This window comes from Chelon labrosus, assembly GCF_963514085.1.
Source record: "Chelon labrosus genome assembly, chromosome: 20".
NCBI classification, from domain to species: domain Eukaryota; kingdom Metazoa; phylum Chordata; class Actinopteri; order Mugiliformes; family Mugilidae; genus Chelon; species Chelon labrosus.
The window spans coordinates 22,677,133-22,704,422 of NC_140353.1; the positions used below are offsets into that span (position 1 = coordinate 22,677,133).

A 27,290-nucleotide genomic window follows, 5' to 3' on the forward strand; every position below is an offset into this window, starting at 1 on the left:
GTTTTGTTTTTACTTTGTTTGCACTGACATTGATGTAATGATTGTAGCCTACACGCTTCTTTTTTCATGCACAATACTAATAACAGCCTTCACAACGACAAGGGTGGACAAGATTACTGGGCTACACAACACATGTTGCCCAGTGAAAGCAATAACAGAGCAGAGACAGCAGCAGTATTATGGCGCTATGTACACGAGTCACTGTACATGGAGCTCTCTCGAGGATCTAGATTTTCCATTCGTCCATATTTGGTGATCTCAGTTAGACTGTTGTATTTTATTTTCAGGCTGACAGAGTTTAAAAAGTCCTTAACTGGATCCAGATGTTTCCTGCTCTTAGTCTCTGCTTTTTCTGCGCACCTCCCTGCCGGATTTCAACTCCATCAGCTCCACTTCGTGCTTTGCTGCAGTCTCCAGCACTTTTTGCTTATTGTAGAAGACAACAAAGTTATTAATGATGGGATGAATAGGCAGAGCGATGGCTATCACCCCGCACAGAAAGCTCACGGCTGCATTGCACTTGCCCAGGGTGGTTTTAGGGTAGATGTCTCCATAGCCCACCGTGGTCATGGTGATGATGGCCCACCAGAAAGACTGTGGGATGCTCCTGAAAAGGGTCTCCGGGTGGCTTTGCTCCATGGTGTAGGCAAGGGCTGAGAACACGAAGATCCCCACACCCATGTACATGAGGAGCAGTCCCAGCTCTTTGAGGCTCCTCTTTAGCGCGTAGGTCAGTGTCTGCAGCCCGGAGGAGTGGCGCGCCAGCTTGAAAATGCGCGCGATGCGCATGATGCGGAGCGCCTGTACAGCCTGTTGGACGTTTGCCAGCTCCATCATGGATGCGGTGCCGAGGTAGGTAAGGGATAGGACCACGTAGAAAGGCATGATGGCCATAAAGTCTATAATGTTCATGATGGAGAGCGCGAAGTGCAGCTTATTCGGAGAGGAAGCGAGGCGCAGCGTGAATTCCGCGGTGAACCATAACATGCAGGCGGTCTCGATCGCCTCCATGATTGGATGCTCCACCAGTTTTCCCTCGGCGTCCGTCACCTGGAGCTCCGGAATGGTCCCCACGCACATCACCACAGCCGAGACCAAGATGGAGAGGAAGGATGCGATGGCGATGACGCGCGCCGGCAGGGAGGAACCCGGCTTCTCCATCAGCTTCCACAGGAACCTCTGGCACCGCTGAGTGCGCGTAACGCACTGATCCACCTCCATATCCTCCAAAATGACTTTCACTTTGTTGGCAATTTCTTTCAGCTCTTCCTCCTTCTCACTTAGGTAACTTTTACAACATTCATCTAAAACACTCTGGTCTATTTTCCAGAACTCCATCTCCTTGATGAAGCAGATGGGGCATATGCCGCGTTTAATGTGGATCTCGCCAAAGTAATACACATCGATGATGCACTTAAATGCATCAGGATCTCGGTCAAAATAAAACTCTTTTCTTCCCGGGTCGAAGTCATCACAAAGCGACGAGATAACTTCAGAATTCTGAGTTGAGCAGTTCATCAGCTCAGCCAATCTGCTCTCCGGGTAGCGGTTTAAAACATCCCCAAAAAGAACCACTCTGACTCCGCCGATGTTCACAGCAATCTCCCCCTCGTCGCACAAACCAGCTCTGTATTTTGGCTTCGGAACTGTCCACATTTTATTTAATTGTTATACGGATTATTGTTTTTATATACAAAATTAAAAAAATATGTAAAATTATAGCTCACTAGCCGGAAATAATAGCCATTATCTTGGCGCGTAAAATACTTCTTCTCCAGACTGTTTCGTGCACTAAATGGCACAGCTTGAGCGGCCAGCTTTTCCTAACACTTTCCATCTCTCCCTCTCTCTCTGTCTCTCTTTCTGCAAACACACACACTGAGAGAGAGAGAGAGAGAGAGAGAGAGAGAGAGGGCATCTATTGGCAGGCCTTTCTCTTCATGTCTGGAGTCATGGTAATTCACTGCTGGTTCCCTGTTTGGTTTGGAAAGACAGTCCAATCAATAATTAAAATAACATAATTTGTTGCAACTTCCCTTATAAAACTGACAAAAGGTGTCTGATTTTACACAATATCTGCTGTAGCTGGAGGTTATAGTGTCATTGTTTGGCATTATGAGCAGGAATGAATTCAATCAGGACTTGACTATGTTGCTAATACCCAAAGGAAATCTTCCAATATAAGGATCAGATCTAATTTATAGTATGGATATGTGCAGTGAAACTGGTTGCTCCTCACGGCAGAGACAGTGCACTCTCTGGTGACCATGTATTGTATAGCATTCAGTGGTGGATTCAAGTTACTGAGCCAAGCCTAGTATTACTGTATTTTACTAGAGTTTATTTCATTTTTTTACATTTCATGCTACTTCATACATATATACAATATACGTTCTCTTCTTCTAGCTCAGTCACATTTATTTGAAAGATTAATATTTTATTTGTTCGCAGCTGGGGTTGTTGCCATGCTGTAGAGTGAATAAGATTCGGACTGCCATGGTCACGATTGAGTTCCTGCTATCAAGGTTGTGTTGTGCACCTTCAATTCCATTTCAGGAACCTGGTCTGGTTTTAAGCTCGGTTTTAAGTAACCTGGATGGACTGGAGTACAAATCCTGAAACCAGAATACTATAGCAAGTACACACCAGTGTAGTCCAAACATATTTTTTTGGTTACATATTGAGTGAGACGGTGTAAAATTGCATGTAAAACGCGGAATTAGCTTGAGACCCTTTGGAGAGGCCAACACCACTAACTGCAGAGTATTCCATCAAATTAGCATTTCACTTCTATAACATAGATATTATTGTATTTTTAAGCCACTGGGCTGAGCAGAGGTGAGGAGTGAGAAGCAGCACTCTTACACATAATTTGAGACGATATTCTGATCACACAGCTCCCTCTGGAGCCACAGAACACTTTATGCAACTTTAATAACATATATGGTTTAGTAATCCCAAAGACCTGTAAACAGAGATAACAGTGTGTGACATAGCAACAGTACATTCATGCATGAATGTACTGTTGCTTAAGTCACACATGTAGTAGGTAATAACATAAAGGTCCTGACGCTGCTTTCGTACTTCCACTTCTAATCCTTAAAATATCAGTCGCTGGTTGATTTGGCAACACCTGTAGTAACACAAATAGACAACCTCACCACAAACAACAAAAATAAACTGACTGTATATACAGTGTAGGGCTAGTTATGGAAAAATACCCAGCAGAAATATTACAAGAAACGGGGATTGTAACATCAGCTAGTCATTGTTATTTTGTTGTACTGGTGCTGATTTATACATTCTGATCATGTTTAAAGTGATGCTGGAATGTGTACGCAGAGTTGCTGCACTTAAAATTTACTGGCCTGTTTTGGTGAATGAAAGTGCAGCCGCACATGAAGGAATCCACTTCATTAGTGTGACGGCTTTAAGAGTTTTAGGATGAATATGCTCACTAAATAGTTAGAAACTGAACGCTGATTTGAGCAAAAATGTAGTTCAGAAATTAAACATAACTAAATTGTTCTGCAATTCCATGTGCAGCACATCCCAAGGTGTAGTCCGCGTGCAGCTGGCATTGCGATGAAAGGACCCACATCCATCCGCTGATAGGATTATTTACACCACCATCCAAAATAGTCACTTCTTTCTCGGTTAAGAGAAACGGTGAAAACTGGGATAATTAAGGGTATATATTTTCTGCTAGATGTGTTTTATTTTATTGATGAGTGTTTTCATGTTTCTGTCTCTGACTGACAGCTCTGGAACAGCAGGTGCGACTGGGCCCTCTTTGCTTTGTCAGTCTCACTGCTCACTGCTAGCTGACCTCCAACATGCTGGTGCCGATGTGGAAGCAGATGCAGGAGAAGAACTCCTGCTGACAGAGTCCCGGGATGTCACAGCTCACCTGTTTGGCGGACAAGACACAGAAAACAGCGTCGCACTTGCACTGAATGAGTGGAGCGTTTTGCACCATGGTTATCTTGCAGCAAATGTGCCTGCAGTTCAGTAACCCAAATTACACTTTTCTCTCTGTGGTCTGGCAAGGCCCTGGATGAATTTGCATAAGACAGATGTCATTTCATGGAGGCAGAACAGCAGATGGTTGACAGTGTTCTCCTTCAGTCAGACATCAAGAGGAAATCTGGACAAACACCCCACTTGCTGGACTGTTACTGGTCTTTTGAAAAAGAAAACAATGCATTCTAAAATCTGCCAAAATCAGTCTTGGTATCAAAGACATCAGTATGTTTGAACATTTCAAATACAAGATGTGAGCAACATGCTAAAGAATAAACTAAAAAATGCTGAGCTGGCTATATGCAGTTATGGAATACCGAGTCCAGCTGTACCATCTCATTCATGTAAATGCTTTTCCATCCATATGTTTGCACCTTATCATTTATCCTACGTACATACTGTATATTTACTTCTGTTTATGTCTTGTAGATTTATACATATGCAAATCTTATATATTTTTGCTTATACTACTGTATTTAATTCATTTCTGTTCTTTTTCAATTCAGTTCAATTCAATTTTATTTATATAGCGTCAATAACAATACAAATCGTCTCAAGACGCTTTACAAAAACCCGGCCTGAAACCCCCAGAGCAAGCCTGAAGGCGACGGTGGCAAGGAAAAACTCCCTTTTAACAGGAAGAAACCTCGAGCAGAACCCAGCTCATATGGAGGGACCCATCTGCCTAAGGCCAGCCGGGTACAGACAGAAGAAAGAGAGAAGAGAACAGCACCTATTCTTCTTTTTACTAGTGGTTTTCGAGAGGGTTTTTTATGTGCCACTGGGCTGCTGTGACCAAGCAATACACCTTGTGGATCAATAAAGTCTATCTAAGTCTAAATTGAAAATTTACAGCATGCATGGGAAAAAGGGACATCCCCAGTTATAAAATCACTCAACAAAAAGCTAAAGTCTTTAAATTTAAATAAATGTACTCGAATCTGCGTTAAGCACAGGAGGATTTGGTGGCTCCTGCTGCCAAGTACAGTGAAAATTAACTTTAAAATGAATGAAAATATAAAGTATTTTATTTAGTGAGGTAATTACTGCTTATGCATGTTCTCCCTGTGTCTGCGTGGGTTCTTTATGGGTAATCCAGCTTTCTCCTACCGTCCAAAGACATGCTTGTTAGGTTCATTGGTGATTCTAAATTGGCCGTAAGTCTGACTGTGAGTGTGAATGGTTGTCTGTCTCTCTGTGTTAGCGCTGTGATAGACTGGCGACCTGTCCAGGGTGTACGCCGCCTCTCGCCCGATGACAGCTGGGATAGGCTCCAGCAAAATATATTTGCTGTGTGTTTGAATATACTGTATATTATCAAAATATATGCTTATATGTTTATTTTGGTACACTATTTCATCATAAATGTCTATATGTATTTTAAATGTATTTCCATAATTTAACATCAAGTCAACTTTTGAGATTCACTTCCTGTTTGACGCTGACCACAGTCCCCATGTAACCAAAGTCACATGAATTAAGTCACATGGCTTTGGTCATCTACTTCCACAGCAAGGTCTCATCACCACTTGCTTTGACTTACATTTTCTAGGGCTGAAGTACGATGCCGTTTTCCTATGCTCTGCCATTGATGTCTCGCTATACCTGAATTCACCCTAGATCTGCTGAGTCGGGCCTGTTCCCTTATAAAGACCGTGAAATGTGCTTTATAGTGTGAAAACAGATATATGGAGAACTTGAGTTGAACTTACTATGACAAACATGTTCGAATGTGAATAAGAAAACCTTTACTTGTCCCGCAATGGGGAAATTGTATTGTATGATTGTGTCTTTTGCTCTGAGTTGAAGTTAATGTAATGATGACATAATAACCAAGAGTAATCAGTGGATGTTTGGCCTCTTACATCTTTCATACTGGCAGTAGGGTCCAGATGCATGAACAGTGAAGTGAGCTCTTCTCTGAGCTTCTTGGAGCGCTTCCTGTCAGTCTGCAGTAGCAACGGCTGATAATTTAGAGGTAGTCCATACCTGACAGGAGATATTATTAGAAGTCAATTTACACATACAAGTCAGATGAAAATCTTGCACTTGCCATCACTGACCTGAGGACTGACTCCACAAACACCCTCAAGGCTTTCAAATGAATCCAGGTGATAAACATCTCACTGAAATTCACCTTCAGCCAACGTACAAAGGTCCCCTATAGAGGAGGCATGCGCATTTATAATAACACTACAACACACATTAAAAAAAAATAAACTCTAGACAGAGCACACATCATGTTCTCACATATTGCTCCTTTTTGTCAATGCCAAGCTGCTTGATCTCCCGCTGATTCTTCTCCTCCAGGTCAGAGCTGTACTCGCGCACGATGAACCTGTGTTGATCAGAGGCTACACTATGGTAATGGACACAGACAACACAGCTTAGACTAGACTGGGGGTTTTCTGGCAATCCATCCTGCTTACTTGCTGTCTTTGGCTTTGGCTTTGAATTCACCCACGGCTCTTTTGAAAAGTGTCACTGAGAAGACTCCTTCCTCTCCATCCTCGAACAGCTTCCTGGCAGTGACACAGAACAATGGCAGAATCTCTGAGAGACGCATGACAACAGACAGCAACAGGTTAAAGACTGGTTGAAGAAAATAAAGTCACTTCGTCACTTATTCCTTATTGCAGCTCACAGTTGTCTTTATCAAAAAGCAGTTGTGATGGGAAAGCGAAAGAGATTGCCATCAAGCCAGGCGTGTACATGTCCACACAGTCCAGAGAAGAGGTCTAATCCGGATAGGGGGACGCCCTTCACAAAGGTGTTACCATGTGTTAAATTCCAATGCTCAAAACATTTTTTAGTTTTATTTATTAATTTATTTATTGAGTGCGGTGCAAGGGAATTCATTTTTTATTTTTTCCCATACAAACACTAGCTAAATCAACTTTTAAATCATAAAAAAGTTACATCAGCAGTGACTGATTACTAAAGGGATTATTAATGATTAACTAGCTGATCCCTAAAATGTCCTATGACTTACCTGGACTTTAAAAGTCTACTTATAATATAAAAAAGACTACTATTGTTTTAAACATGCTGTCCAGGACAAATAATCCTCTCGCAGGGTACACCCTGGACAGGTCTCCAGTCATCCAATCACAGGGCTAACACAGAGAGACAGAAAACCATTCACGATCATATCCACACCTACAGCCAGTTTAGAATGACCAGTCAACCTAACCTTTGGACTGTGGGAGGAAGCCGGAGCAGCAGGAAAAAAAAAAACACCATGCAGGCAGAATGTGAAGGGCCACAGCCAGCTGGAAGGTTTGAACCAGGAACCTTCTTGTTGTCAGGTGTCAGCATGAACTACCTCACCACTGCACAACCCCAAGTTCTAATCAGGTGACAGAGCGCTTTGGTAGGCTACTGAACATCAGAGCATAGGTTCCTAAACATCTGAGTCTTTTTGAGTCTGATCCAAGATAGGGAATTTAATCAAAAAACCCAGATGTCCTGTAACAATCGTGAAAACCAGAAATCAGTATTTCCACTCAGTATTTCCTTCCTTTCTGTTATAATGAAGGCACTAAACTGTGATCTTAAGTGGATGGGCATGATCTTCTACTAAAAGCTGAAAGGTTAACTGATTAAACCATCATTTCCTCCCCTGCTGCTGTCCCAAGCTGCGCAGACTCTTACTTTCTGCTGGTAAGGGAACACCTGGGGTTGCTTAGCCTGACCTTTTAGATGTTGAGAGCAGGTACTCGGAGCTTTGCCGGTGTACTTAGATCAAGTGAAATGCGTTGTCTCCCGGCCAAGAGGGCATGAAGACAGCTTACCTGCTTGACCGTGGAACAACAAACTCTGACAAGGATTCATAGGACCTCTCCCACTGCAAGTAGCTCCCTCTGTGGTCAAAAACATGTTCAGAAGTCCACTTACACATGAAGTATATCACAGGAATAAACAAACATTTATGCAACTGACCTTCTCACCACTACCAGTAGAGTGGTGAGGTACTCTGACACCACCAGGTCTTCTTTTCTCACAATGCCATTTAGACTGCATGTTTGTAAATTCCCACTGGAAAGACATAGAACCCAGTAAGGTATTTATGTATATATAAGTGTGTATTTTCCTATATTGCTGAGATCACTCACTGCAGTTTGTTCTCAAGGCATTGCAGGTTTGCTTTTACACTGTTGTATGCTGCAGCACGGGTTTTCAACTCTGTCTCCACCTGGGAAACTTCCTGACACACATGCAGGTATTAACAGCACATATAAGCATTGAGCATGTAACGGTAAATGACATTCAGTAAGCATCCATGTTGCTTGCAAGCACACAGTGAAGTCAGCATTATCTAATTTTCAATCAAAACCCCACAACATCAGTCTCCAAGATCAACTGATGCTCGGGCTAGAAATGTGCTTCACATGTCCCAGGAATATACATGTCAGGTTCAGATTACTACGACACAGGAAATACATCTGTAAGAGAAACAACTGAAAATATATCCCGATTGCGTCAATTTGTAATTTGACCGCTAAAATTTATACAGAACTAAACAGTGAGATATGAACAATGTGAGCATTTACTTGGCAAATGTTATCTTTTTTTCCCCCCTTTGGTTGATGTTCTCAGTTTGCTAAGCCTGTACCTTGCTGATGATGTCTGCCAGGCTGGAGAGAGGCAGAGCAGTGGGATATTTGGCTTTGTCCCACTGAAACTTGCTCACGTAAGTCATCAGGTCCACTGCAAAAAACACACAAATGAAGTCATGGGCTGACTAAAAATCACTGACTACATATCTAAAAACCCAACATTGCACAACTGTAAATCTATACCGCTACGCAGAGGAATAGCGGGTTCTTTCAGATAATAAGAGGACTGTATACACACAGCACCATACACCAACACAAAGAGAAAACTGACAGCAGATGAAATACCCCTAAGAGACTTGAGGTAAGCTTTCATGGGTGACAGGGCGGCTCTCTGAGTCTTGCTGTGGTCTGATGAGAGAGAATGATCAGAGACACTAGTTAGGCTTGGTTGTGTTTGGTAGTTGTTGTCCTGTCTTACCACTTGCATACATCAGCTTACTATAAAGTAATAGTAACTCTTGGTCAGAACAGTAGCTTCTATGCACCCATTTAATGAAATCCAATACAGTGTGTGTGTGACTCACCTCCATTGACTAAGGCGTTTTCCAGCACTTTGTCACTGGACTGTTCCATCACTTCTCTCATACACTGGTTTGTCTTTTTGATCACACTGACGACAGGGAAAACACCATTATTATAGAGTAATTATCCGTTATTCATAGTGCTTTGTCTTTCCTGGAAATCTCCTTTCCTCTAAATTTTCATTCATGCTTGACACCGAGACACACAATGAAATATTAATGTGGAAACAGAATGTATTTTATCCAGAAAGGAGCAGATCAAACTAAACACAAACTTTTGGATTAAACTGTAAAAGAAATCTACCTTGTCTGAGCTCCCTGGGGCACATTGTAGTGTTTGAAATAGGCGTTAACATCCCCACTTACAGCTCACCAGCTCAGATACGCTAACAATGAATTTAAAATCAGGAGGGAAAACTAACCGTCAGCTGCCCCTGACCATCAATTAATCATGGCAATGAGTGCACACAAGCTCAGAGTTACTAGACTTGTCGAAGGGCAAGGATACACGTTAAGTGACAAATACGCAGATAGGCTCTGGGGGGATATATTGACTTTGGTCCTTTACTCATTGATTGGACTTTTTTACCTTTCAGTCAGCGAGTCAAGTGCGGCGAGATCATCTGACACGCTGAGCAGACTGTCCAGTATTCCCACCTGAGGTCACACACAGCATAGACAGCACAGTAACGTCTCTTCAACTGACGCATCATCCATATTGACAAAGCAGATAAAGAGTTTTCATGTTTGGCCTTTTGACAGGCCCAAACAACGACGGTTAAAATGCAGTGCCCGGCAGGCACGGCAAACATTAATCACGTTGAGTGAAATGGGTCAGATGGAAATTTTGCCTCAAACTGTAGAGAGCAACCTGAGCCTTTATCCCTTCACCAGAGAAGGATACCAAACACCATCACTCTCCTCAACTACACTCTACTGTACTGGTAGAAGAACAAAACAAACACACACATACATGGTTGCTCTTAATGTTCAACAATGCTCTCCAGACCTCATTATTGTATGTTATTTTTTAATTTTTTTACTTCAAATAATTAAGTTGGCTCCTTTGGGCCCTTGGAAAAAGATGCTTCATAGCCTCACCTTGAGATCTGGAATGGAGAACTTGTAGCAGGAGGCCAGGTTGGTTTTGGCAACGGTGTGTTTGAGCTTCTCTACACTGGTTAAGCTGGTCTTGTCCAGTGGGACAGAAATCAGCCAGAAGTCTGTCATGACTCCTACTGCCTCACATAGAGACCTCCAGACAGAAATCCTTCACACTAGTTGACATCGAATGGACTGAGCAAACAAGCGTACAGTTACATTATCACTGAAAACGTACAGTAAGTAAGCACACTGTGAAATTACATTTTAGCTATATTTACGTAATTTTCCATTTAGACTTTGGTTACATTAACATTTCCTTAATAAAGAATACATAAAATTAGTCAAAAAGAAAGTGTACAACATATGCATTTCCAAAGCTGGAGCTTACCTTCAGGTTATCCTCATGACCATCCTGTGACAGTCCCGCTGAGTGTGGGTAGCAGCTCTACCTGAGACTGAAGGACAGCCAGCCCACTGTCCTCTTCTGTCACTGGAAGCTCTGACATCACTCCAGCTCATTTGAGCAAATACGAGTCACAAAAGTTACAAAGGGTGTACTTGGAATTTGTATTTGTTGTACATTTTCTCAGTTACAAAAGAAAAAAGAAAAAAAAAAAAAAACATGTTGACATTCTGTTTTTCCCCCAGTGCTTTTGAAAACTACTGTTTACCATATGGGAACAATTAAGGAAAGCCTCAAATACAACATTGAGCTGACAATATAAATATTTATAACTCGGTTACATTTACCTAATAAGATTAAATTAGGCTTATTTAAAATGTACAACTGCGGCATAGCTGATTAGTTTTGACTAGTCTACCGCTTAATTCGTTAAGCTAGCCACCTGACTTGACCAAATGTCATAAATAAAAGAAAGCTGTGTTATTTAGTTGTCACGTGAGATTCGTGTAGCTGTTTTAATAAATTTAATCAACTTTCAATCAATTTCCTTTAAATGTTAAAACCCAACACGGCGGAGTTGATGGGAACGGTGTGAGGTCATTGTCGTTTCTAGTCGAACCTATCTCGCAAAACTCCCCTCCACTTCCTGTTTTGGCTCACGGAGCAACAACGTGGATTCAGTGCAGTTTCACCGGCGTGTAACAGTGTTATGAGTGACCGGAGCCTTGTTCACTTTCCACAATGCAAGTGTCCAGTGTAAATGATGTGAAGATTTACAATTTAAGCCACGGAAAGTCTCTCCCAGAGGTGAGAAATGTGACTTGCTCCTAATGGACCTTTTTGAGAATTACCCTGAACCTAGCCAGTAAGCTAACACTGTTAGCAGTGAGAAGAGTGCCTGTTTCTGACATTATGTTATAAGAGAATGTCAGTGTCAATCTGAAAGTCAAAAACACAACACCTTATTGTAACGTTTCATATGCTGCATTTAAAGTAAGATATAATGGTGTAGAATACTATTTAACAACAACTACTATACGACGCTACATCATTACTGTGAATAAAAGTTGTTGTTTTTTCGGTTATCTTTATGCCAAATAATAATCACCTCTATTTCGTCAATGCAGTGGCTCTCAGATCGGAAGAAAAGACAGCTACAAAAGAAAGATGTCGGTGAGTTGACAGAGTTCACCATCACAGGCTGGTTAATTTGCTCCAAGACGTTTGTCATTATTCTGACTTCTCTGATCGTCTGTGTTTTCAGACATACTGCGGAGGATCGAGCTCATCCAGGATTTTGAGATGCCCACTGTGTGCACCTCCATCAAAGTGTCCAGGGATGGTCAGTTCATCCTGGCGGCAGGTAAGACCAGCGGTGCATCACTAACGTTGAAGAAAACCTTTCTCAAATTGAGGGTGGCATCAGTTGCCGGTGCAGTACAGTTCAGGAGGCATTTCATTTTTCCCTCAGGCACTTACAAACCCAGGGTTCGCTGTTACGACACCTACCAGCTGTCCCTGAAGTTTGAGCGCTGCCTGGATTCAGATGGTAAGATGGCACGCACGCCCACCTTTTGCTTTGCCTCCATGTAATCGACTAAACCTGATGACTTTCTTCTGTCTCTCTCCAAGTTGTGGCATTTGACATCCTGTCTGATGACTACTCCAAGGTAAGACACTGGAGCTTTTTTTGTACCAACACTTTGGTAACATAACACTTGCACTGTGCATCTGTGACATAATATTTGCATATATAGGATTATGATTTGTAAATAAAGAAATAAAAGAAAATGACCCATAAACCAAAATAATAATGGCAGTGGCATGTTGGTGATTGCTACTGACATTAAAATATCCACAGCATCCTGAGGGATTCTGTGCTGTGTAGTTATTAAAAATATATACCTTTTGTGATTGAAATGTTTAATCTTATGGGCTCATACGATTGGAAAAATGATCATGCAGTATAGAATTATGATTGTAGAAGTTGGTTTTCTATTTTCTGCAGTCTATAACGTTACAGATGTCATCAAAACTAGAAAATAATGTAACGTAGGTTTAAAGAAGTAAGTATAGACATAGTGCAGCATGTTTTAAATTTCATATTTTTATATATAAGTAGTCAGCTTTTACTTTGCAAACAGCTTTGAACCCTAAAGTAAAGCGTCTTGAAGCAGTAACAAATGGCGTATTATTCTTGGAAGGATAATACACTTAATTTCTAGCTTCAAACTCCCTGAAATGTTCAGTGCCCGTCAGCATTTTTGACTAATGTTGCTTTCATATTCACTGTGTTTCTGTGCAGTTGGTGTTTCTGCACTGCGACCGCTACGTAGAGTTCCACTCCCAACACGGCCACTACTTCAAGACGCGTATCCCAAAGTTCGGACGGGACTTCTCGTACCACTACCCCTCCTGTGACCTCTATTTTGTGGGGACGAGGTGAGTACATGATTGGAGGTTGCATATTGTGACACACTTTCCTTTACGCCTGTTTTTAGATCCACTGTGTTCATGTCATGTATTAATTGTTTTAACTTTCAGTTCAGAAGTGTTCAGACTGAACCTGGAACAAGGGCGCTTCCTCAACTCCCTTCAGACTGATGCTGTGTGAGTATAGCACGTTTTATAATCGCCCGTTTGCTGTCCTTACTCTCAGCTCGTACTCATGATGCTTCTTTGTCTTGTTTTCTTCATCAGGGAGAACAATGTGTGTGACATCAACCCCGTCCATCATTTGTTTGCCACAGGGACCTCTGAGGTATGTGTCATCACAGGCTCTGTGTGAAACAAGGCGCCAGTTATTACCAGGCAAAAGTCAGACTGTGGCGCTCCGTTGCTGATGTGGAGATAAAAATATCTTTAAAATATCTCTTTGCCACGTGTGCTTGAGGTAAAACAGAGCAGTTGCACAGCTTTACATGGTTTCAGTCTTTCATTGGCTGTGCTAAAGAGTAGTCGCCACCTTTAAAAAAAACAAAATTCTTTGAACAGTGTAGTGTGAAAAATGAGCTTCACACTGAGTGCTTTCATATTTATGTAGAAGTTTGTTGGTGTTTTTTTATTTGAATTCTTCAGTGGTTTTCTGTTCTATCGTCTCCTTGGTATTGTTTGGTATAACATTTCACACGCCAGCTGGGTTGACAAAAAATAAGTGTTCCACATGATACTTGAGTGTTAAAGTTCAAGTTTTCCCAAGCGCTACTTTCTCACTTACATTTGGAGCTGCCCACATTACTAGTTGCCTGTTTTATTCATCCTAAATTTGTCCCAACTAATCATAAAAAAAAAAAAAATAAATTAAACATGCTTTTGTCTAACACTCTGTTCGCTCACCAGGGAAGGGTCGAATGCTGGGATCCTCGTGTCCGGAACCGAGTGGGCATGCTGGACTGTGCCCTGAGCAGCCTCGCTGAGGGAACAGAGTAGGTAGCGAGCTGTCACGCTGAGATGTCAAATCATTTCGGCCGACCAGCCTGACGATGCATATGTGTCTGTGCTGCATGAAAAACAACCTGCAAGCTGTGTAACGTTACGACACATTACAGAAATAATATCCAGCATTATCGGATTCACTTCATTATCCTGTGACAAAGGAGCTACAGTCATATGCACGTTTCTTTTACCTCAACAAATGAATATTCTGATCTTCCTGCTGCTGTGAGGCTGTCCAATCAAGCCTGCTCCCCGTAGAAGACACACTGGACTAATACATGGACAATCATGACATAAGCCTCAACACCATGTGCAATAACATATTAGATGCTTGCTTAATTTACATAAGTCTTGATGTGCAATATGGCAGTTCACCTATTTTTCCAGCACACATACAAATTCTATTTTTGTACTGTCTGCTGCTACAACGCTGCAAATGTCCCCTCTTTGGGATAAATAAGGGATTCTCTGATCTCATAAGGTGACATTGTCATTTTTCTGTTTGTTGACAGAGTTCAAGGTTTGCCTTCAATCAGCGCACTGAAGTTTAACTGCTCCCTCACCATGGCGGTAGGCACCAGCACAGGGCAGGTGAGCCATAAGATGACCAAGTGTGACATGCAGCACACATATTTTCTTCCTTTTTACAGTACCTGTCTGCGTCAGTCTGTTCTGCTGTCCAACGGTGTTCGGAAAACTCTATGACCCTGCTCCACGGACGCATTCTGCACTTCCTTTCTGTTTGTTGTTGCTGTAAACTGTCATCTGCCCACATGGCGTTAAATGTCACCTCTTTATCTTGTGGTTAGTCAGCTCACGATGAAGTGGCTGATGGCGTACAGTCTTTTCTAAGAAGCTGCTCGGTAAAACGAGTTCAGCCTTCTTCAAAGAGGTCATGCGCAGATGCCTTTGATGACTCTCGGATGATCAGAAATGGACAGAAAATCTCACACATTACATTCCATTTGTGTCACTTTTAGTTTTTGTTTGTATATTCTTACAAGATTCCAAATATTATAAAGTCTTTCTTGGTTTTTCTTTAAGGTGCTGCTGTATGACCTGCGTTCCAGCCAGCCGCTGCTGGTTAAAGACCACTTCTACAACCTGCCAATCAAGTCTCTCAACTTCCACAAACCGCTGGACCTGGTTGTGTCTGCGGACTCTAAGATAATAAAAATGTGGAACAAAGACACTGTAAGTTACAGCCATTGCGGTAACCTGCCTAACTTGATGTAAATATACAGTCTATCAAGAAATCCATCCTAAATGGACAGTTATGTCTGTGTGTAATATTTCTGCAGCCAGTTATCTAACATCTATCTTACCTTTATACCACAGGGCAAGTTGTTCTCCTCCATACAGCCTCAGACCAACATCAATGATGTTTGCATGTACCCTAATTCAGGTGAGAACCGCTCAGGAAGCAGCAGAACATCTGCGTACATTTACTACACCTTTAGTGTGTGCAAATGAATCCAGTCCAGCATAAAGAGCACAGCATAACTAGTGTGTTGAAACAAGAACAGCAGCTTAAAATACTTGCATGAAGCCTAGATTGTGTGCAGAAAACAAAAGTGCAAAAGTTCACGTCATGCTTCTCCTTTCCACCTCTGGGTGGCGCCATCTAACAGTAGCATTAACACGCAGGTTGTCTTATCTGTCACGGCATGTGTGTCAGTTTATACAAGAAGGCACCAAACCTACAGTGGAGTTAAGTGAACATTAAACTCATTTAAATGATTTCTCTTAATAAGGTTTCATCCCTAAGAGGCTTAGAGGTACTTTCCAACAATATTTAAGCTTTTATAAACTCATTAAGCTTGAATGAATGAGTTTAAGCGTTTCTCTCTTCGAAATAATTCTGCCTTTAAAGCACATTATTACATACCAGTTCCCTTTACAACATGCTTCAGGCTCTTCAGATACACATGACCAGAACTGAATTAGCTGTAGACTCCACAGCTTTGCCCTGGTTCCTCACATTGTTTTGCCTGCACACTGTGTCTCATTAACAGGTATGCTCTTCACTGCCAACGAAGATCCAAAGATGAACACATTCTACATCCCAGTGAGTACGGTGACATTGACACTCCTTCACATCCTGCTCACCAGCAGCTGTCTTGAGAAGTAAAGCATGCGGTCGAGGCTATTTGAGGTCACAGCTCAGTCGTGTCTCCAGCTCTGAGTCGCCCTGTTGTTAATTTGATTCTTACGAGGCCACTGGATAATGATTAAAGCTGGAGAACGTCTGTTGTGTGACTCTAATGTGATCTTACCACGTGTGTACAGTAAACTAGACTGTGCTTTGTGTAAATGGATACATTCCAGGCGTGATGGACTTAGGTTGTTCTGTCCCACTTTAGAGAGAAAGGTTAGGTGAAGACCTTGTATTGGATGCATTTTTTAAGCACAAATGCTCATGCTTATTTTATATTCTTGCGTAATAGTAAATAAAAGGTGATCAGATTAGTTGCCAACATTCCACCTAAATAAGGTTGATCAACCACCTCTATAATGGCCATAAAAGTTGATCAGATTATGATAAGAGATTTATGAGATCATTTCTCGGCGCACACCAAATATGAACTCGAGTCTTGGATACGTGATCTGTTTGTGGTGTCCTGGCCGCTGGACCAGAGCAGCAGAATGTAGCGCTCCTGTAGCGCGCCCTTAGGATCTGAAGGTAAACTGGCCTCTTACATGCTGTGTATGCTGGCGTCAGCAGCCATGCATCATCACAGATGAACATCTGACTTTCAGAGCCAGTCATCCTTCAAAGCGGGCTGCCACACAAGGAGCATGAGTCTCTCTTTGTGCACCGTGCAGTTAGAGAGTCAATTTTTTTATCACTGCAGGTCATGTTGTAGGATAAATTGATAAACACACCCTCTTTGTGTTCTTTCCCCCGGCCTAGAGGAGTTTAAAAGCGTAAATAGATAAGACTGTTTTCTCTCATCAGCCTAATGGAATTTAGTTTGTAAAAAACTATTCGATATATATATATTTATATACTATATATAACTCTGCTCTGGGCACATTTTATTTTCTTCTATTTTGTTTTAATTATATAAGATGAATGAACCACTCTGTGCATATATAAAAGTATTTTTTGAAGCGTATCGTATTCTATTTGGGAGGTATAACAAAATATATGAAGATGTCGCTTTGAGCTTTAGGATATTCAATAAATGAGAAAATGATTAGCAGATTAAATCATAATAAAGCTTAAATCCACCTTAATGATCGTGACGGTAAATACCCTAGTTCCTCCATTGTTGTCAGTTTTGAATCTCGGATTGATCCCATTTCCCGTCCCAATGTGTGTGATCATCATCATGACGTAGAGGGAGTTCTGTTCAAGTGTTTTCCATGAAACACCGTTGTTGTCATTTGTTGTGTTAATTGACTTGAGCCACGCCACGTGATGGAGCTTTCTGAGAAGTGTGGCTTCATTGTGTCTCTCAGACTGCACGTGTTGATTTGGCCCAGGACCTCTTGTACTGAGAACAACGTTTAATGTGAAATTGGGATTCTTCGTAAGCAAACTTCCTGGAAGAAGCAGAACATATGTACGTTTGGACTAGTTTGAACAGGCTGTCATTTAGGTTTCTTCAATGTTTCCTGTGTTTCGAAAAATCTTCTCTCGGCTCCTTTCACAACCCTGATTGTCCCTGTGAGTCAGGCTGTATCATCTATCAGCTCAGCAGAGATGAATCTAAGGAATGCCAGTGAGCTGGACACTGGATTCTGTAGACTTTGCTCTCAGTGACGTGATGACATCACCTGTGTAAACTGATAAACATAGCAGTTAGTCCTTACTATCTGTCCTTTGATTGCAAGGGAGTGAAACGTGACTGTGTGTGAAACCATTACTTAGGTCAGCAGCTCAGTTTATTGGTTTCTGAGCTGCATGAACTTTGAGAATCGGCTCACTTGATCACTCTCTAGTGACGTCAGAGTAAATACTGATGGCTATGGTGACTCATCATAGTGAAAATAGATTTTAAAGCACAACTGCTTGGAGTTGTCCTTCTGTCATTTCAATCTCCAGAGTTCAGCATTAGGGGAAGTAAACGACATTGAGTTTATCACTGTAGATAATGCTGTTTTTCGCTGCAAAAATTTAAATGACAATTTAAATGACAGTTTAAATTTGGTACCGATCATCTTTTTGGCCACCAGTCACATCAGTATAGAGTCATGAGAGCCTTGCAGGCACAATCCAGACCAGCAACAAATACAGCGTAAGGAAGAAAATCACTGTGTCACTATCCACTTATGTCATATATTATCACACATGACACATTAAAGACCCTCATGAACTCTACACAACAGAAAAACAACAACGTGGACACAATTACGGTCATCATACTGATGGCTGACGCCACAGTTGACCTGAACTCTGCAAAATTCAAATAACTTCCCGCATTCTTTCCTCCAAAGTCAAATGTGACTCTCCATGGACATTTTGATTGGATAAGAGCAAGTTCGGATGGTCACCAGTACAACTAAAGAGAGAAGAGGTTTACAATTGATAGTAGATAAAGTTAAATAAAGCATTAAGTGAATGTTTTTGTACTCCCAGACAACTGATGAGACTCCAGCCAGAGAGATAGAAATAGAGAGAATGACTTTAGCGTTACAAATGCGTGAATAGTGACCAGAACATTTGGGCCATTCATTCTTTTAACATGTTTTTTTGTAGATAGCTCTTCCTCAGACTCTTCCAGGGTGTTCACAATTTTGCCATTCGCAATTGTAGCCCACATTCAACTATGCAGCCATAATATACATACAAAGAGATTCTCTTCCATCTTGGGACATTCTGATGAAAGGAAGTGCATGGAAGATGGGATTCTTCTTTGTATTGCATCTTCGCAACCCTGTAGCCAACACTGTGCAGACGGTTACAGAGTGGGACCTGGAAAATCCCTGAATTAAAGAGCAATTTGTTTTGGTTTTTTGTACAAGAGTCATTTGTCATATGTATTAAATCATAATGCACTAGTTCAGAGCAGTTACAATCTTCCCTCCTCTGGCCAGACAATCTTAATTTATTAACATTGCTGCAAAACTTAGAGGCTTCTTTGGAGGAAATTAATTATAATCAAAATCATTTATATGAGTTGTATAACTTGTTAATTAATGCGGGATGGAAGTTATCTTGGTGCATTTAGATATGGCATGCAAAAATTAGAAAATTTTTCTTTGTGCCATCCTGTGCAACATATTTTGACCCTGCAACCCTCTGAGGGCCCCTAACCTGAGTTTGGAAACCACCGCTCTGAGATCCTCTAAGAACAATTGTCCAAACATGAGGACATTCAGGTTGTAATGTCTCATAAAATTAAGACAAACTGTAAGCTCTAATAGTGGGCAAGGATAGTTGACAGTTACTGTGAATCAGTTACATGATGTACATGATGTTACACCAGTAAATGGAATTCTTTTTCTTATATGTATTTAATGGCTGTTTCTAAACATGCGTGAGAATTTCAAGCAAACACAAGAGGCACAGTGTATTTTTTGGTAGCTGAAAGGGATTGCTCTGCCTGTGAAGCATTAACTCTTGCTGCTCCAGTGTTAAGTTACAGGTCAGCACAATTCCTTCATTCCTAGAAAATTCTTTTCTTACTGGAATGGTAACATGACCTGTGGAAGTCGGCCTATTTCTGTTTCAACATGTACTCAACAGTTTTTTTTTTTATTTACTCAACACTCTAAATCTGAAACAAGTATATGTGTGTGTTTAGGCTCTGGGCCCTGCGCCTCGGTGGTGCTCCTTCCTTGACAACCTAACAGAGGAGTTGGAGGAGAGTCCAGAGAGCACAGTGTACGACGACTACAAATTTGTCACCCGGAAGGACCTCGAAAATCTGGGTGAGACTACGCCGTCTGAATTTTACCGCAGCATGTGGAACTGATCTCCTTAAGGTTGTAATGTCAGTTCCACAGCAAATATTTCACTAAAGTGGCCATGCTATTTGTAGATTGATGCTTTTACTTTGAAAGCAAAAAAGAAAAAAGACCTGAAAATGTAAGGCCGCAAACTATGAATCAATATGAGCCACTCCGCCGCCTTGGGGGGGTAGTTCTGGTGGCTAGACTGTCTAAGCAGACGTAGTGATTGAGCAGCATTACGTAAGAAAAGTATAGTGTGGGGGTTGGAGGTTGGAGGCTCGAGGGAGTGGACTCTGGAGGGGTTGAATGAACATTGGAATGCAGGCTCAGCAGTAAAGAGATCAAATGACAAGAAGCAGAAAGTTGGTTGGCTGATGTGGAATAAAAGGAGAGAAGGGAGGAGGCGGGGGAACAGCGGTGTTGATTTACAGGAGCCGTGTAATGTGGCCCAGTTATGTAACCTCGTGACAGCCTGGGTTGACCGAGTACAAAAACCTGGGACGAGCAACTTGCTCCACATTCATTCAGTCGTTCTTCCTACACACACTCACACCCATTGACACATCAAATACGTTTTCTAATGATTGCTAGAGACGTGACGCCTGAGAATGAGTCACCTCAGGGTGGATTTTCTCAGAATGTTCCCAATTTTGACCCAGTACAGACCCAGTACAGCAATAAAGCTTCTCTGAATTACACGTTTATACAATACAGTCCCGGTCAGTCATGTAAATGCATGCACACATGATGCTTGCAACTTCTTAGAAGTTAGAAACCACGACTGACTGCATCATGAGTTCATCTCCCATTTACACTTACCTGCAAAAGAACAGCTTAAAAAAAGTTAGGATATCAACCATTGGTCTTTACTAAAATCTAAAGTTTAACACAGCCTGGCATCCTATGTAAAACAAATATATTGTGTTTAAGCTACATCTACTGTGTATAATACTCATTTAAGGTCTGGACACATCTGATGATTGTTGAGCTTTAAACCTTTTTGCTTATACATTTAAGTCAAGGAATTCTTGTAAATTCACTGTATCACCTGACTCTTCATTCACAGTGGGCACTCTGTGAGGCTTTGAGGTAAAGGTTAGCCTTGTAAAAAGCTCAAAAGGACAGGGGTGTTCACCACCTAGGCTTGTTAACATTGCTAACATTTGTTAATGAGCAAACGAAACGATATCGGCATATCTGAGACAAAAGACTGATTAAAAGATTGATGGAAACAGGCAATAAACGGATCAGCTTGTCTTTGAAGACAGGGTTAAGTGCTGTAACTAAAAATGATATGATAGAGGAGGCAAAGATCCTGAAGTGGTGCTGTTATGATCTTGATCTTGCCCCAAATAAGATGGATGCAAATTATAGGGGATGGGTTAACATATCGTACCTTTTTCAACCATGCAACGCTGAAGAGTTTTCAGATTTTGAAAAGACTGCACAGCCTCAATAACAGTGACTTCTTTAGATTTCTTCAGGTACGACATCACTTAAATAGTTCTATGTCAAAAAATCAAAAGGTGTTTAAAAATATTAGTGCTTTCAAGACAGACTCCAGACATAAGGTGACCTCTAGACTTTATAGAAGACTTCAGGAGATTAAAACCACGAATGCCACTTACTTTACATAAAACAAAAATGGGACAGGGAAGCCGACACCCGCCTTTCAGAAGACACCTGGATGAAATACTGTGGAATTCAGTGGAGGATATCATGGTCAAACTCGAGATCATTTGGGTGGAAATGTCTCTTTAGGTACTTTATTACACCAGCTCAGCAGTGGCACCATTCAGGTTCTTCCAGCTGTTGGAGGTTGTGTCGTTCCCAGGAAGCCAATCATTACCACTTGTTTTTGGCCTGTCCAAAAATAAATATATTCTGGCAGAAGATCTTTACAGAACTAGTGATTATATTTGGAACGGACATTATGTTTAACTGGGATGAACTTCTTTTTGGGTTTGTAAGCTAAACTACTGTAAGTGTTAAAACTAAATATTTAAGATGATGAAAAGTCTGCGGAAAGTTAATGGGGTATATCATCTGGGAGCCATGAATGTAGGTACAAAAAAAATCACCAATAACCAATCCAGTAGTTCAGACTGAACAAAGTATAATCTCTGTATTTCTGTGTGTTCTTTGTTTTATTCTCACAAATATCTGTATTAGTTGTTTTAAGTTAAAAGCACAGTATCCTTCCTTTACTGTTTGTTTTCCTTGTTTGTACCAGGTTTGTCTCACTTGGTGGGATCATCTCTGCTGAGAGCCTACATGCACGGCTTTTTCATGGACATTAGGCTTTATCACAAGGTATGAAGCTAACCACGTTTTCAACCTTTTTCAAAAACAGCATCATTCAGACAGATCATGACATAACGCACACGAACAAAACCCAGTGGAAGTGTTGGATATGACTGTTCTGCTGTTCGGTTTGGCCACAGGTGAAAAGCATGGCAAATCCTTTTGCGTACGAAGAGTATCGCAAGGATAAGATCCGCCAGAAGATCGAGGAATCCAGAACCCAGAGAGTGCAAGTTAAGGTGAGCAAAGAAATGTTTGACATTGCCACTGATGGTTACAGCTACGCAGATTTTGTGACGGGAATGTTCAGATCTCGGATCCAGAGAAGTTGGACCTGAGAAGACTTCCCCCTTTCCATTACTGAAAACACTTCTCAGTTCACTTCTCAGTTGTCTTTCTATCTGGTATTTCTTTCGATTTTCTCATCTTGTTAGGGTGTAGTCCTGTCTGTTTGCATCATTTCAAACTGGATTACACTGGTTACTGCCGGCTAAGCTGCCATCTGTCACCAGAATGCAAAGTTTATTCGCTTCCTGTCACACTGTTCTCAGAAGTGAAAAACAAATAACCTATCAGTGTGAAATTCTTTTGTGCTTCAAGCTAATCCATGCATTTTCTTTCTGACTGAGACAGAAGCTGCCTCAAGTAAACAAGGACTTGGCCCTCAAGCTGATGGAGGAGGGTGATGATGAAGCAGAGGTGGCTTCTAGGAAAAAGAAGGGCAAGGTAGGGGAAAAAATGATTGCAAAATCAAGACGGCTACGCCCCTGTTTGTTCTCTAAAGTGGTTCTTTCGTAAGGTGCCATGTTTATTCTTTGTATTCTGTCCTTGTCTAAACTTTTATAAAATTGGGCTCAGTTGAAACCACAAATATAAATCATAAAATAAACCAAAGACGTTTTCCACCACGTCATCTGTAGGCAATGGGAATGGCAAACGTTCATAATGTTTTTTTCCATCCTCTCCACTTTTTCAAAACTGCAGGCTCTCCCCAGCATCTTGGGAGACGACCGTTTCAAGGTGATGTTTGAAAACCCGGACTACCAGGTGGACGAGCAGAGCGAGGAGTTCCGCCTGCTCAACCCCATAGTCTCCAAGGTTGGACAAAAAAGGAAAAAGAAGCTGCGTCTACTGGCTCAGCAGGCCGCCACTTCCCAACAGGTAACACTGAGCTTGGCTGCTTGTTACATTTCCATGCACTCGACTGGAATCTTCTGTTTGGTAGTTTCCAGCCCATAGGAAATGCAAGCATGCGCTGAAACTTTTGAACCAGAACAATTCAGTTTGCTCCTTTATAAGAAGTCTAAAGGAGGAATTTCATGTGGACCGTGCCAGAAAGGAGTAGCATAACTAAATAGTGGCTCTCTAAACTAATTTTTTTGTGAAATTTCTTTCCTTCTTAACATGTTACACACATCAGTAATGTAGTTACACAGTCCTCTACAGTGAATAGTCCTTTTCCATCACTGTTCTAATCCATATTATGGCAAGAAGCATGAACTAAATAAAGAGTCCATCATTACTTTAAGACATGCAAGTCTTTAAAATTCCAATGACTTTGAATGTATCCTCAGCCCTCAAACACTATGAAGAAATTGTCTCTCATGAGGAAAGAAAGACCAAGATTTACCTCTGCTGCAGAGGTTCAGTGGAGCTTCAGAAACGTCAATCAGGCCTTTAAATTGCTACATAAAAAGCCTGTATTAAGGATGAACAAGAAGAAAGGGAGAATTGATTGGGCCAAGAAACGCAAAGAATGGACATTAGACCAATTGAAATCTGTACTTAGGTTTGATGAGAGTTTTACGTCTACTTGCCATGTCTTTGCGGGACGCAGAAAAGGTGAGCAGATGGTTTATTCATGTGTGGTTTCCACTGTGGAGCATGGGGGAGGAGATGTGATGGTGTGGCCATGCTTTGCTGGTGACACTGTTGGTGATTTATTCAAAGTTCACAAGGCGCACATAACCATGGCTACCACGGCACTCTGCAGTGGCATGCCATCCTATCTGGTTTGGGCTTATGCACGGTTTATACCTCTACATCAATTTGACGGCGTAGCTACGACGACAGCCCAGACTCAAAGCAGATCCTAATGGTGTACCTTGACGTGCACCTCCCCAGAAATGTAACAACGACTCAGACGGCAAGCGCTGTGATTGGTCCTCTTGGTAGTCGCGTATTTCTGGCTGCTTCTCCATCTATTTGACTAAGAAGGAGAGTAATGGTTTCTGCATCACATGACCTGGCCTCAACAATCTCCCGACCTAAACCCAGTTGAGATGGTTTAGGATTTGTTGAAACGCAGAGTAAAGCCAAAGCAGACAACAAGTGCTCAAAGTCAAGACGGCTGAGGCCTGCACATCACCTCAATAACTTTTGCTTTTTCCACCCTCTTTACTAGGCGGCTGAAGACGAGGAAGAACCAGAGGGGCGAGCCAGCTCCGAGGAGGAGAGCTCAGACGACGACAAGAGCTGGGTGGAGGAGGTGAGGGAGCAGCGGCGGTTGCTGTGGCAGGAGGGCCGAGACCGCCGGCGGCAGGAGAGGAAGGACGCAGACCGCAACACTGTCCTGCTGGAGAGGGAACAGAACGGAACAGAGGAAACGTCAGACGTGGCTAAGAGCAAGAAGACGAGTCAGCCCCAGTTTTATCAGATCAAAGCCGGAGAGGAGTTCAGAAGTTTTAATGACATGGCCCGCAAGCAGAAGCTGCAGAAGTATGTCTTTGAAAATGTATCAAATGAAACAGTTAGATGAGAGTTGGCTTATTGTGTGTGACACTGTTGGAAGCCTGGGCTGTTATTTAGATTGCTCCAGGTCTTGCAGCTGTTAAGGGACACCATACCTGTACAATGATGCAAAAAAAGTTGTGGTTATAGCTGTACCAACCTAAATAATATACACACGTCAACTGCATGCCGTAAATCAGCGTGCCAATACGTTTAAACCATGTTCTGTTTTGCTGTTCTTCTAGGGCTTCTCTGGAGGAGCGCCTGAAGTTGGAGGAGCAATCTGGAGCCAGCAGCATGGTGGACAGTGCAGTCGGCAGCAAACAGCTCACCTTCACTCTCAAAAAGGTACACGTCTCCCATGTAAATCACTCCATTGTTCAGAGCAAATATGAAACACTGTACTGTAAACCTGCTGGTGTAACAAGGTGAGAAAGTTCTGACATAGTATGAAAGTTCAAAGGTGAGGGGAAGGTTTGGGAACACTCGTTTTAGCCACATTTTTCCTCAGAAATCAATGCATACTGTGATATTTTCACAAGACATGAAAGATGCATTAAAAGCTCAAATCCCTAGAAAACACTAAAACATAATAAAGCCATAATAGTTGCATTAATCAAAAATATACTTGGTTCAAAGAAACTAGAAGTATCCCTTCAAGTTAAAGGCTAAAAACACCAAGGTGGACCTTAAATCGTGCCTCGGCCCAATCTGCAAGTGAGGAATGATTCTATTTTTTTCTCAGGTGATTTAATCACAGCAGAGGTTCACTTTAACATCCGTAATTCTGTTGTCCTCTGCAGTCCGAGCAGCAGAAGAAGCAGCAGCAGGCAGAGAAGGATCACCACGAAGAGAGGAGGAAGCTGAGGCGCTCGGCCGGACACTTGAGCAGCGGCCGAGGGAGAGGCTGGGGCGGCAGGGGAAGAGGAAGAGGCCGCCGCTGAGGAGTCTTCCTCTAGTACTTCAAGTCAAAGTCATGCATTTCTTACCATTAACTCAGGTCTGGCAGTTGCCTTCAGGAGTAGAAAAGTGTTGTGCTAATTCTAAGCCTCCAAGCAGTAGTGGGAAAGTTGGAGACTGCACAACTGGAAAAGGCAGAGACTGATGAACACACTGGTCTGATTTAATGCCAGGCCATTATCCACAAGTACCTTGGCTGCGTACATTTTAGCATGGGTGGCCCCAGGAAGAATTAGACATGAAGAGCTCAAAGGACTTGACATGACTTGCCTTGTCTCTGGTGCCTAGTTTCTTGTAAATGCTCCTCAGCTGGGCCTGTTTTTGGTTAATGGGGGGGATAATGATTATATGTGAGTGAACGAAATGTTTAGGTTTTTTAATGCTATTTGATCTTACTGTATATTGTTAAGCCAAATCTGGATTAACAAACCATGTATTATATTTGATACAACACTTGCCTGTCCGCATTGTTTTTATTTCTGAAAACATACCCTCAGTATCTGCTGAGTGCTAAAATGCCTGAACATATATAAATAGTCTAACTCAAGCATGCCTCCTCAGAAGTAAGAAGACGGGAGGTAAAAAATGTGAATGAGGCAACACCCCCCACCCCCCACCCCCGTTTTGCACAACTGAACTGCAGTTCTTGGAAATGGAAAAATGGAAGCACTGCGCAGGTGTCCTTCCCTTCCCCCAATGTGCTGATGGTGTGAACCCCCTCTGCTCCAGCATTGGCCCATTTCAAATGGGAAGGCGTCCTCATGCCTATCCCAGCCCCCCAGGCTCATTGGAACTCACTTGATGTCACCACGCTGTTCCACCACTATCCATCCGTCAGGTTTTGTGACGGCCTGAAGAGCACCTCATACAAGAGAATCCATTAAATTTGCATTTTAGACACACATTTCACCCTGGACATTTGCTCCAAAGACCCAATATACTTCCAGCTCTGTAATCCTTAAAGGGGTAGTTCAACAATTTGGGAGATAATTTCACTTTCTTGTATGGTAAATATGAAACCAACAACAGGTTGTCTTATTTTACCTGAACTGAAATCTTCCATCAAAGGGCAATTTGTTGTTGTACACTTTTTAACAATTAAAAAAAATAGCTAAGTATTAATGAGCTGTAGAGAGGTGAATCATCTCATCCCACCACAATGTTAATTAACATTTAATCCTGCCTCTATGTAAATACATTGGGATCGGGGTTTAAACATACTTTAAAATCCAAACGCACTGGTACACTGCCTTTTTAGGATGAAAAGCATCTGTTCAGATTGTCATCAGT

The 27,290-nt window shown here is 41.9% G+C and overlaps 3 protein-coding genes across 3 annotated transcripts; 1 reads left to right on the forward strand and 2 right to left on the reverse strand.

The window, feature by feature from the left end:
* Positions 1 to 336: 336 nt before the first annotated feature.
* kcnf1b (potassium voltage-gated channel, subfamily F, member 1b) lies at positions 337 to 1,670 on the reverse strand (the record flags this gene model as incomplete). Its single annotated transcript, XM_084569618.1, has 1 exon — positions 337 to 1,670. The coding sequence occupies exon 1, from the start codon at positions 1,654 to 1,656 to the stop codon at positions 337 to 339; it is 1,320 nt and encodes a 439-aa protein (XP_084425744.1). The 5' UTR covers positions 1,657 to 1,670.
* A 1,255-nt stretch (positions 1,671 to 2,925) lies between these two features.
* Positions 2,926 to 10,479, reverse strand: atp6v1c2 (ATPase H+ transporting V1 subunit C2). The gene is made up of 13 exons (XM_084569619.1): positions 10,265 to 10,479; positions 9,753 to 9,820; positions 9,167 to 9,252; positions 8,928 to 8,990; positions 8,639 to 8,733; positions 8,139 to 8,230; positions 7,966 to 8,061; positions 7,818 to 7,886; positions 6,453 to 6,545; positions 6,274 to 6,361; positions 6,087 to 6,184; positions 5,889 to 6,012; positions 2,926 to 3,910 (listed from the first exon to the last, which is right to left on the reverse strand). Exons 1-13 carry the CDS (start codon positions 10,391 to 10,393, stop codon positions 3,821 to 3,823), a joined length of 1,191 nt encoding a protein of 396 aa, XP_084425745.1. The 5' UTR covers positions 10,394 to 10,479; the 3' UTR covers positions 2,926 to 3,820.
* A 790-nt stretch (positions 10,480 to 11,269) lies between these two features.
* On the forward strand, positions 11,270 to 26,453 carry nol10 (nucleolar protein 10). The gene is made up of 21 exons (XM_084569182.1): positions 11,270 to 11,477; positions 11,798 to 11,843; positions 11,935 to 12,033; positions 12,142 to 12,219; positions 12,303 to 12,340; positions 12,976 to 13,112; positions 13,215 to 13,280; positions 13,371 to 13,431; positions 14,010 to 14,095; positions 14,618 to 14,696; positions 15,150 to 15,299; positions 15,444 to 15,510; positions 16,121 to 16,173; positions 19,859 to 19,985; positions 22,240 to 22,319; positions 22,451 to 22,549; positions 22,944 to 23,036; positions 23,295 to 23,471; positions 24,715 to 25,028; positions 25,286 to 25,388; positions 25,844 to 26,453. The coding sequence occupies exons 1-21, from the start codon at positions 11,412 to 11,414 to the stop codon at positions 25,982 to 25,984; spliced, it is 2,160 nt and encodes a 719-aa protein (XP_084425308.1). The 5' UTR covers positions 11,270 to 11,411; the 3' UTR covers positions 25,985 to 26,453.
* The last annotated feature ends 837 nt before the right edge of the window (positions 26,454 to 27,290 follow it).

Bases quoted from the DNA above. Each gene is read 5' to 3' on its own strand.
- atp6v1c2 (XM_084569619.1), bottom strand. From the start codon at position 10,393: ATGACAGACTTCTGGCTGATTTCTGTCCCACTGGACAAGACCAGCTTA. The intron at 8,062-8,138 runs GTGAGTGATCTC...ATGTCTTTCCAG, and splicing joins TGCCTTGAGAACAAACTGCA to TGGGAATTTACAAACATGCA. The intron at 6,362-6,452 runs GTAAGCAGGATG...TGATCAACACAG, and splicing joins GCCAAAGCCAAAGACAGCAA to GTTCATCGTGCGCGAGTACA.
- nol10 (XM_084569182.1), top strand. From the start codon at position 11,412: ATGCAAGTGTCCAGTGTAAATGATGTGAAGATTTACAATTTAAGCCAC. The intron at 13,281-13,370 runs GTGAGTATAGCA...TTTCTTCATCAG, and splicing joins TCCCTTCAGACTGATGCTGT to GGAGAACAATGTGTGTGACA. The intron at 14,697-15,149 runs GTGAGCCATAAG...TTTTTCTTTAAG, and splicing joins TAGGCACCAGCACAGGGCAG to GTGCTGCTGTATGACCTGCG.